This window comes from Cyanistes caeruleus, chromosome 8 (genome assembly GCF_971803275.1).
Source record: "Cyanistes caeruleus chromosome 8, bCyaCae1.hap1.1, whole genome shotgun sequence".
NCBI lineage: Eukaryota > Metazoa > Chordata > Aves > Passeriformes > Paridae > Cyanistes > Cyanistes caeruleus.
In genome coordinates this window covers 3,610,267-3,621,628 of record NC_141708.1, presented here as the reverse complement: position 1 = coordinate 3,621,628, position 11,362 = coordinate 3,610,267, and the positions used below count along the sequence as shown (strand labels likewise).

Below are 11,362 nucleotides of genomic sequence, written 5' to 3'. Positions count from 1 at the left end.
TGACCTGGTAAAAGGGACCAGAGGAGGCCATGAAGATGCTCTAAAGGATGAAGCATCTCTGCTACCAAAGCAGGATGGGAGGTGTTCATCTGGCAAAGGATCCAGGGACAGCCCAGAGCCCCTTCCAGTGCCTAGAGGGGCTCCAAGAGAGCTCAGGAGGGGCTTTGGACCACGGCTTTCAAAACTTACATATCACTGGCCTAAACCTAATCCCATCATCAGGTCACTGGCAGCAGAGATCAAACCAAGCATTTTTTAACATCTAAGCCTCTTCTTGAGTGCTCATTTTTAACTGGCCTCATCACCCAGGAGCAACATTTCTGTTCACAAGTGATTACATGCCAGCCCTGAGCAGAATGAGAGTGGGTTTTGAAGAGATCAAGCAACAACTGATAGATCAAGACTGGGAATAAGCCCTCTTTTATCTAGAAAAACTGTAATGAAAATAATTGGAAAAAATGTATTTTATTAGTTTCCCAGAGGAAACGATTAAGGAACCTGAAGGCAAAGGCTGCTCTATGGAATGAATGATTTGAATTTTAACTGAATATGCTGAGGCTCAAATGAAAATCCCTTTTAAACAGCAGGAGAGAGTTTGCCCATTTTTTTAAACTGTTTTTATTATGTGTAGTAAATATATTTGCATAATTTGTACATCCAAACTATCCCAACTGGGACTAATTATCCACTGTGTTAGACAACATACAAACACACAACAGAGCCAACCTCTGATCTGGGAGTCACAATCCAGTGCTCAGTTTCAGCAAACACCACTTGATAAGCCAAAGTGTTCATTCTCTTTTTCTCTTTTTGCCCCATTTATTAAAAAAGGCTCTTAGCCAAACTCTCAGTGGCCCTTTCAGAAGGCAGAAGAACAAGGAAATATTGTGCCCTGCTTAGTGCAGAGGGCTGGGGTTTGCAAATCCAAGCCAAGTCTCCAGACTCTGGAGCAGACTTTATGTCTGACAAGAAATAGTTCAGCTCCTCCGTGCCTTCAACAACCTATCTGTAAAAGGGTAGCAGCACTCCCCACCCTCTTAGGGGCACACTCAGAGGGAAGGCATTGAGATTTGCAGAGAAATTCCTAGAAGAATTTAAGGGAATAATATTTTAGGGTTCTGTTGTCCTGAGACAGGATGGGGCGGTCACTGGGTGCAGTTTTGTTTCTTCATGGAAGCAGTAAGATTTATGGTTTCCAGTACTAAAACTCAACCCTTGCAAGGTTGGATGTGTTTCTCCAGCCAACTCTGCTGTTCCTGAAAACAGCCCTGTTTATAAATGCCCATTTCCGCCTCACCATCAGGTGCAAAGTGCAACTCCACTGCCTTTAACCCAACACACACTCATAAAACCCAGCTGGTGTTCAAATCCAACTCTACATCATAAGCTGAACCATGAAGAGGAGAATACCAGCCATAAAACTTGTGGAGTTCCAGCTTCTGGGAGGCTGCAACATTCAATGTTCCAACTCCTTGTTGAGGTCAGGAATGAAAAATGAGCCAATGAGGATTTTTACCAAAGGCACCACCAATTCTCTGGAGTGGATTTGTCCTCTTTACTCACAAAGGGCAAAGCCTTGCTGCAGGAGCATTTTTACCCCTTATGTGGCCTCCTGTTTTCTGCTTCTTACCTGAGAACACCAATATCACATCCTGGTTCTGAACTGACCTCCAGCATTGTAAAATGTGTTCTGTTTGGAACAGGCTCCCCAGGGAATGGGCACAGCCCCAAGGCTGACAGAGCTCCAAGAGGGTTGGGACAACACTCTCAGGCACAGGTGGGAATGTTGGGGTGTGCTGGGCACAACCAGGAGTTGGACTGGATGATCCCTGTGGGTCCCTTACAGCTCAGGATATTCCATGATTCTACAATCTTTGCATCCTACCCAAATACCAAATATTTGCAGTGAGATGTCCTGCTGATCAGATCACACCCAAACTTCTACAGCTCCTCCAGAAACTTTACTGAAGCCAGGTGACCACCAATGGTAGTTCTGGGGGGAAACACTGAGCAGGAGGAAGGCTGCTGTGGGTGAAACCCAAGCATGCAGTAAGAATGAATAATCTCTGTAAACAACAAAAATACCCAGTGCCCACTTAGAGCAGAACAGCAGAGGAACATCTAGAGAATAGCCAGACTCCTAGACATAGTTCAGTTAGGACCTGTTTAATTATAGGAGTGTGGAAAAGTGTTGCTAACAATATTAGATCGCCGAGTATTTTCGTTTGTGAAGGTATTCATTTGTTCTGGAATAGCACATTTCTACCTCTGTGGCCCAGAGCCATTTGGGCAGCACCAGTGTGATTGAAGGATAAGAAAGGAGCTACATTTGCAGAGCACTGAGCCAAGTTTACTGATGGCACTGCAGAGCTGCATGGTGAAACAGCAGCATCCAAGAGTTGCAAGTTTTGACTATTCCCGAGTATCCTGAAGGTCTGCCTTCCTGCTGAGGGAACCTGCTGCCTGCAGGAGGCCAGGTGAGGATTTACTCTGGGTGTCCTGGGCAGAAACCATGCCCTGTGCAGGAGGGAGGCTGCCATGGGGAGACATGGTCAGTACCAACAGCTCTGGAAGCAAATCATCTCCTTACTGGCCCACTACCTCCCATCCAGCTCCTGGTAATTACCTAAAAGGACCTTACAATAAATTTTTACAAAGATATTTAAGTAAACAGGAACATTGAAAAAAATTCTTCTTCTATTAAAATATTCTGAAGAAAGCAAAATAGTCTTATATACATTACAAATTTGATAAATTAAATCTCTGGTTCTGTTGGAAAGACCTACTGGAAAATGCAAGGTTACTCTTTGTGAGGTGCCCCACAAGTCAGGAGTTTTAAGGGAGGACAGAAGCAATGGGATATGCACTATGACTGCAACATTCACCTCTGCTGTAAGGTTATAGGGAGGGAGAACCTGTCCCCTGAGTGAAGAGTGCTTTAACTATGTGTATCTATCTGAGCTTCTGCTCAGGCTCAGCATGATTTGTGGCTTTGAGCCGTGAGGGAAAGCTGACTCCTCGCAGGGCCATGTGCAGAGGCACACGAGGAGCCTGCTGTGACAAGCCTCTCCTCCTGCTCAGCCAGGAGATGATCACAGGGAGAAATCACACAGCTCTGCACACAAACAGGCACTGACATCTGGGGAGTGTTGTTTGGGTACTTTGGGGCAGATTTTAGAAGAAGCCAGACTGGACTCCAAGACACTACAGCACCAGAGCACTCAGATAATGTTCAGACTGGGTGATAAAAAGGGGGTGAGGGTAAAAGTGCATTTATCCACTGAAAACTTTTCCCCAAAGACAAAACTCAGCGTTGTTTCCACAATACCCCTGGGGAGAAGCTCCTGAGACAACACAGATACACAGACAATGAAAAAATCATCACTTTTTAATGATTCTCGCAGTGTCCATCCCTCACCCCTGCTCCATGACAGAAGCTTTCCTTCACCCAGATTTGAGTCCTTCCAAGCTTTGTTAATTTTGTTTCCTTGCCTGACAATATACCATCTGTGTTATATATAGTGCCTCTTGCTTTCTTTGGGATTCATAAAGGAAAACCAACAAACTTTAAATTGCATTTATCACCAAGCATATTATCTTCAGATTGCTTCACCATTGCCTCAGTAGCATTTGGCAAAGATCAGTTGCACCATCTTTGGTGAGGGCAAGGCTAACACGAGCACATCAATCTTTTTTTTTGCCCTGTAGGTCTGTAAATACCAACTACTCCCAAGCAGCTGGTGAGAAAGGAGTTGCTGTGTTGAGTCAGAACCTGCAAGCCCAGGCATTCACCAGGAATGTTATAAATGTGTGCCATTTACTGAGTTATGTGTGTTTGTCTGAGGGTAGGGAGGGTACAGCTGGGACTGGGGCTGTTGGGCTAGCCCAGATTGTCTCTTTGGGAAGCAGGATGCAGAGAGATTTTGGCCAAGGCAACTGCAGCACACAAACCAATTGAGGATTCTGTGAGATCCAGAAAGAGCAGCAGCACCAAGAGCACCGAGTTTCACTGTTCATCTGGTCATTTCTTAAAACACATTTGTAACATCCCTTCCTACTTGAGATAATGAGTTTTTCCCCCAGTTAAGGAAACCAAGACACATGAGGATCTGGGAAATGATGACAGAGGGTGCCAGTCACAGTGCAGCCTGGGCCTGAGAGGATGCTGGGCTGAGTAATTTGTATATAAAGAAAAGAGAAAACATCATTTTGAGGGAAGTTTTGCACAAAGGGAAATGGTTTACAAGTAGTAGAAATAAATAATCCTTGTAAACCACTGGAGGTGATACAAATCAGATGGGATGAGAAGGTAATGGGGGAAAAAGTAGATTTTCCTATAAAGGCCCCAGAAACCATAACCCCCTCCCTGCCATCCTATCCAAGCCCTGTGGTTTACACATACCTCTAGCTCAGGAAAAAAATCAGTCAGTCAATCAATCAATCAATCGATCAATCAATCTCCTGGGTTTTGTCAGTCTACAATAAAGGCCGTATTTTTCCTACACTGAAGAAAAAAAAATTGTTTCAAAGCCTTGAAATAGGGACAAGTAATTCTAATCATAGGGACAAGTAATTCTAATTACATAGGGACAAGTAATTCTAATCATATTCTGAATAAATTTTGTTTAAAAGAGAAGTTTGATCTGGGGAGAGTGTCAGGCAATGGAATGTGCAATGGACTGCTTCTGATGTCCTCCTGTCTGGCTTAGGAAAACCACATCCAACAGTTCATTGTTTAATGAAATGTCATCAGCCAGCCTCAAACAGATCAACTTCCTAAGGTAACAAAAAAGCCTGGGATACTCCTTCATCTCATGTCTTTCCTGAATTTGGAACAGCAGAATTGAAAACATACAGAAATGTGCTCCTTTTGCCCTTGAGAAAACCTGGCATTGCTGGGTCTGAAGGTAGGAACTACAGTGCCAGCCATGTTCACTCTGTATTTTGGGATCTCCCAGGCACAATTGCACCATCCCTGCTGTGCCCAGGAAAAATCCTGTCATCAATTCATCTGTAAAAACAGTCCCCTGGATGCTACCCAGACACAGAAAACACACCCTAAACTATTAGATAGCTTCAAGAACGTCTGAGATGCCTCTCCCAAGATATTTAAGGGTATCATTAGACAGACCTTTTAGAAATTAAAGGTGATGAAGTTGTAATGAATGAATTTTTTTTTTAAGTGAGGTTTAAATGAGTTTTAATGAGTTTTAATGTCACGGGTGAGGCACAGAATGAGTTGGGGAAGGAAAAACATCCCAGGACAGTCCAGTTGTCCTGGAGAAAGAATAAATACAAATGAACAGCAGAACATTCACTCCAAATTTTCTTACAACAAACATTCTTTCTTACATCTTACCATGTGCTGCACACAGCAAAATGTTTTATTTCTGCTCTGTATTTCCTAAAGGAAAATCTTGGGAATTGCACCAAATCTCTTTGGGTGGAATGATGTAATTGGATGTAACACGAAGTATAATTGTTCCCACTGCTTTTACCTATGACTAAACTATTTAACCATGCCCATTACCTCTCCTGTGTTGATGATGAGCTCGCTGTGAAATGCAGATTTTAGAACAATTCCCACCAACAACTTCTCGACCTTCACTATTTCTTTTTTTCCAGCCACAGAACTGTGTCAGACAGACCCAAAACACATTTTTATTAACCTGTGCTAGAAAAAACCCATCACATCCAAATCTGGGTGTGTACTGCCAGAGTTACAAAGGCATGACTGAAAGGTGGAACATGAATCAGATCACTGCATAGGAAACCCCTGCTTTCAGCAGACCAGTAAATAGGTCAGCAGCAGTAAACAGGTCAGGAATTCAGGATTTGAGGGAAAAATGAGATTATATAGCAAAGGAAGAAAGCTTACCCCCACAGAACGGACACTGCAAGAAACACAAGGTTCGGATTTTTCAGATTTCTCACTTGAAACAAACTTTGGCCAGGATATGGAGGCAATCTGGGCACAGTGATGCAGCTCCCCCAGCACATCCCAGCTGTCCAAAGAGGGAATAAAGCCACTGCCTTCAGGTCTCCTGGGACTGTTGGGACAATGATACCAAGCTCCACATGTACAGGCACCCAAGATAAAATCACATGAGAGTATGCAAAAATGAGGGCCAGAGCTGACCTCCAAGAGTATTAGAGTTCTTCAGAGTTTTTTTGTATCTGCAAAAACTCCAAATCTGGTGTGCCTTAAAAAAGTTCTTGACTCATATTAATGAATAACAGTATCACTTATCAGCAAAGTAACCTTCGGTAGTGACCACCTCTGGGAACTGCTTTTAATTCTTATCTGCTTCTTGTTTATTCGAAAGTATGTGCTACGTTTTAGCATCATCTCTGGAGTAGCCTCATATATTTCCTATGTGTTTCATACATACACACAAAACCTGTTCCCTGAGACAAGACACAAACCCCCAAATGGCTCCAATGTCCTTCCAAGAAGTTGTAGTAAGGTTCTGTCCAAGCCTCCTGTTTTTAAGGCTGAGCCCTACATCTACCTCAGCTGCTCATCGTCAAACATCTGCTCTGGATCCTACCCCAGCTCTGTTCCATTCTCTGAATGTGCATAAGCTCCTCAATGTCTTTCTAACCTTGAGGGGCCCAAAACTGACTCTGGAATTCAAGGAGCCTCAGCAGTCTGAGCAGAGAGAGATGAGAGATGAGAACTGCTTCCTCCTGCTCCTCCAGTGCTGCTCCAGGCCAGCTGCCACTGGCGTTCTTGGCACATGGGCACATGCCTCATCACATTCTGCTGCTGTCAACCAGCACCCACAGATCCTATTCCACCCCACAGCTTTCCAAATGCAATTCCCCACACTCACAGCATGGCCTGAGATAGCTGGGAGAAGGGGATGAGTGCCTGACAGGGCAGGGGCAGACACCAGGCTAGTTATGTCCTGGGAGCAGAGAATGCTGATGGGACATGGAACACATCCTGGTCAGCAACACACTAAAGATATCACGCTTGGAAAAGGTACTGGTAGGACAAAGACTTGTGGGCTGAGACACTTTAATCAGCAAAACAAATCATAGCACATCATACACGTGATGAAAAGGCCACAGTGCCTCACACCAGCTGCCTGATGGGGCACCAGTCTGAGAGCAGCAGCAGCAGCAAGAAGTTCCACTTGTGCTGCTGAGCAGGCATGCTGTCAGCTGTGGGATCCCCCTGCCCTCCGGGCCAGCTCCTGTCACACCTGTGGGCCCTGCCAGCAGCTGCTGCCCCCAACCTGGGCCCTGGTGTCGGGGCTCAGAAGCAGGACAGGCCTCGGCACTCTCCACTCGGCCATGGCTCTCACAGCGCTCTGAGAACACCCACGTTGATTTGGTCACAAATACAAAACTCACTCCCCCAAAAACTAAATCCCATCCCCTCCACGCCAGCCACTACTGCCACACCATCACACAGCATGCTCCTGGGGGAGCCCACAGAGCGCTGCTGCCCACGTCACAGTGGCCCCAGTGACACCACCACTCCGGCCTAGGCCGTACAACCTGGCTGTGCGGCAACACAACCCTCAGATTTGAGGAGAGGATCACAGAGACACAGCTCGCTCCAGGCTGCTCAGGAGGCATGAGGTAAGTCCCACCCTTTTGGTGCCTCTGACGCAGCTCACACCCATCTCTCTCTGCTCATGGCTAGTGCACAAGTGCCAGGAGGAGGAACACCTGCACTGCTGCCCAAGGAACGCTCCAGGCGCTCACCATCAACTCGGAAAGGAACCAACACGGCACAGCCACAAAACGTCCCCGAGGAGAAAGGTGACAGCAAAAGTCTCCTTCCCCACAGCTCCCTGTCACTGCCACAGGGGGTGCCAGGGCAGGCAGACAGCTGGCAATGACAATGCTGGCACCAGCCGGCAGCTGCCCAACCGGCCTGGGCTCTGCCCACTTGCTGGGACACCCTGCCTCACCTGCCCTGCCCTTCAGCCAGCACGGCACACACCCAGCAGGGACCTGGGGCTGATCCTGCATGGACACTTGTCCAGCCCCACACACGGGCTTATGCTTGGGGCACTTGCTCTCTCTCCCCAGCGTGCATGCTGTGCCACCGGACCCAGGCGGACACCGACATCTGTGGGCACAAGAGAATGAACTTCAAGCTCTGTGTCCACACCTACTGCCAGGTGATTTCTCTTGGGGCTCCCTCCACCTTTCTGCCCAGCAGGGCACTAAGAAGCTCCTGACCTTCTCTGCTCCGCAGATCCTCGCTACTGGGCTCTACCCAAATGAGAACACCGGACGCTTTCTCGTTGGGGACACCAGGCGCATCATCAGAGAAGCAGCCAAGAAGGTGAGGGCGACCTGGCAGGAGCATGAGCTTTGCACCAGGACAGGCTTGCCACAGCTCCTCCTGCTCCCCAACACACACACAGACCAGCCACACGCAGCAGCCTCATGAACAGGCGGCTCTGGGGGCTCTGAGCCGGCACTGCCCACATCCCGCTCCTCAACTGGACATGCAGACCAGACACAAAGCTCAAGCCCTGACACTCACGGAGCTGCTGTGCTCTTTCCAGAGCTGTGTCATCTGTTACAAGATGGGGGCAAGCATCACCTGCTGCCACACGGGCTGTGACCGCACCTTCCACCTGCCCTGCGCCCCAGACGGTGAATGTGTCACCCAGTACTTCGGGGCCTACAGGTAAGGGCTGCCCGTCCTCGCCTCCGAGCCCCCATCTTCATCGCCAAGCCCTTTCTATCCACACAGCACATCTAAAGGAGGAGCCCACGGGGACACTTGCCAGCAACCTGCCACAGATGAGGCCAGAACTCACACAGGGCTTGCTTGGGCTCCCTCACATCTCCTCCACCCATGCTGCCATCACAGCCAAACCACTCTGCACCTCCTGTCTTCCCTCACCCATCTCCTCCATCTCCCTCACAGGTCCTTCTGCTGGGAGCACCGCCCACAGCAGGCGCTGCAGCCACGACCAAGCCAAGACAACACCTGCAGCATCTGCCTCGACACCGTGGAAGACAAAATTTCCTACACAACGATGGGATGTCCTGTGTGCCAAGACGCCCGCTTCCACCGGCACTGCATCCAGAGAATGGCTCTGCACGCTGGCATTGCCTTCCGATGCCCGCGTTGCCTCAACCAAGAGCCGTTCATGATCAATATGCTCATTGTGGGGATCCGGCTCTCCAAGAGGTTGGCTTTCCTCTCCTCCCAGCTCACAAGCCGTCACCCACAATCCCACTGCCAGCCTAGCCACTGCCCCGCCAGGCTTGGCCACCTTCTGGCCCCGTGTCTCTTGCCCTCAGCTCCACCTAGGAGCTGGAAAAGGGACCAGCACAGGAGCAGAGACTGCCAGCATGTGCCTGACCCTGGCTCAGCTGGCCTCAACTCTTTCCCCTCCTTCTCCTGCAGCCCCCCATCATGGTACAGTGATCCAGACATCAGACCCTCACGTCAGAGGCACGGCCGCTGTGATGCCCCAACGTGCCTTTGTCCGGGAGGCAGGGAGCACACGGAGGCAGACGGGTGAGCCACCAAAGTAACAATGCAGGCATCTCAACGGGACCTGTCTCCCCACAGCCTCACAGAGGAGGAACTAAGAACAAGGGCTCTGCCATAGGCATGGCCAGCCCTTGCTCTGCCACTTTGTCCTCACAACCAGCATTTCATTTGCTCCTCCAGACCCTGGCAACTCTGTCTGTGTGCCTCCTGCGCTGCCATGGGCACCTACCAACGCTGCTCATCTTTGGCAAACAGCACCCACTCCTCCAAGTCCACCGCCTCTGCTGGCCCCGACTCTGGTAGGCACCAAAGCATTCAATGCCATGCAACAGGTACACGGGCCAGGCTGGGGATGACAGCTGGGCCTTGGGCACGCGGCTTGGCTCCACAAGGCCTCTCGCTACCACAGTGACCTCTCCTGCTCGCAGCCTGGCTGTCCTGACCACCCTCCTGCTGCCCCTCTTTGCAGCCTCCACTGACAATCCAGACTTTGCCAGCCCCAGCACTTCCACACAGGCCCTCTCGGGGCTGGCTGAGGGCACTTTGGCGGCCAACACTCAACCTGCACGGCCAAAACGGCCATACAGGCCTCCATGGATCTTCCACGGATCCACCAAGGACAATCGCTCCCAGCCTGGGCCAATTCGGATGAGACACGTCTGGCGGCAACAACGGCGAGCAAAAACACCCTACAGCCGTCCGACAAACAACAACAGCAGGGCAAACTGACAGCCCACAGCCCTCCTCACCCCTACCCATGAAAAAACATAGATAGATAGATAGATAGATAGATAGATAGACAGATAGATAGTTTAGACAGATTAGGTAGATCAGATAGATTAGATAGATAAATTGGATCAAGAAAGAAGGAATAAAGTTTTTTACACTAACAGTTTTTTCAGAAATGCATTTTCCCTTCATTTTCCTCAACCATCCTCAGGGAGACTGTTAGCAGAAGGGACAGGGATCTCCTTCCCCACGGTTGGCAGCACCCTCCCCTCTGCCAGCTTGCCTTTCCAGACACCCACCACCGTGGCCGTGCCCTTCAGGCCTTGCTGGCCCTGAGGAGCTGCTGTCAGTGTCCCTTGCAGGCCAGCGCTCGGCTCCAGGGACGCGTTCACACGCCTGAGCTCGGCTGCACCCGCTGCCTCTGCCTTGTCAACAGCCCCCTGGCCAGGCTTGTACACCCTCCTCAGGGTAGCACCATTTCAAAACCCATCAATGGCACCAGCAGCAGCCACCCTTGACTGAAAAATGTCCCGGCTGGCAGTCCTGGGCCTGCTTTCCTCAGCACTCGTGGCTGGTAAATCGTCAATGCTGTGGCATTTTGATAGCAGGCTGCAGGAGGTCTGTGCTCCTTTGAGGAAACCCACTGCAATGCAGCTCAGCAGGTCCCACAGAGGACTCCATTCTGCACTGTGGGATTGGGGTCAGACACTGCCCTGCTCCTGCTGCCCACACTACTGCTGCTACAGGCCAGCTGCCACTGGCCTTCTTGGCCATCTCGGGACATGCTGGCTTACGGACCCTCACAATGGGAAAGCTCTGGCTGCTGTTCTCAGACCTAAGCTCTGAAAATAAGATCCACACAAAGATAAGTGATGGATTAGCATTTAAGAAACAAAGAAAAACATGTAAGGAAGTTAAAGCTGCTGGAGACTGATGGAGACTGGTTTCTGGCCAGTAACTGTCCATTTCTGAGAACCAACAGTTGTTTTGACCACTGGAAAGTGAGCTCAACCTGTGAACACCACCTTAAGACTTAAGCCCAGGAATTTCTTGTTCTCTTTGGTTTCTGTCTTTTGAAGAGGTAAGAGGGCTTTGGTTCAGCCTTCTCCCCCCACCAGGCCAGACAAGGCCATGAGGGGAGCGGGGCTGGCTGGA

General features: G+C 49.4%; 1 protein-coding gene across 3 annotated transcripts; it reads left to right on the top strand.

Annotated features, from left to right (window-relative positions):
• Positions 1-5,244: 5,244 nt before the first annotated feature.
• On the top strand, positions 5,245-10,383 carry LOC111931393 (E3 ubiquitin-protein ligase PHF7-like). Of its 3 annotated transcripts, none has more exons than XM_023930001.2 (8): positions 5,245-7,776; positions 8,050-8,141; positions 8,219-8,308; positions 8,535-8,659; positions 8,903-9,169; positions 9,389-9,502; positions 9,659-9,777; positions 9,948-10,383. In XM_023930001.2, the coding sequence occupies exons 1-8, from the start codon at positions 7,650-7,652 to the stop codon at positions 10,205-10,207; spliced, it is 1,194 nt and encodes a 397-aa protein (XP_023785769.2). In that variant the 5' UTR covers positions 5,245-7,649; the 3' UTR covers positions 10,208-10,383. The 3 variants fall into 3 exon arrangements, with proteins under 3 accessions (XP_023785769.2, XP_023785771.2, XP_023785768.2); XM_023930003.2 differs by having other exon boundaries at positions 9,907-10,383; XM_023930000.2 differs by having other exon boundaries at positions 9,659-9,810.
• The last annotated feature ends 979 nt before the right edge of the window (positions 10,384-11,362 follow it).

What these genes read in the sequence shown, in the direction of transcription:
- LOC111931393 (XM_023930000.2), top strand. Translation starts at nt 7,650, where the DNA reads ATGGCTAGTGCACAAGTGCCAGGAGGAGGAACACCTGCACTGCTGCCC. An exon ending in TCAGAGAAGCAGCCAAGAAG is followed by an intron (nt 8,309 to 8,534) that starts GTGAGGGCGACC and finishes TGCTCTTTCCAG; the next exon opens with AGCTGTGTCATCTGTTACAA. An exon ending in GAGCACACGGAGGCAGACGG is followed by an intron (nt 9,503 to 9,658) that starts GTGAGCCACCAA and finishes TTGCTCCTCCAG; the next exon opens with ACCCTGGCAACTCTGTCTGT.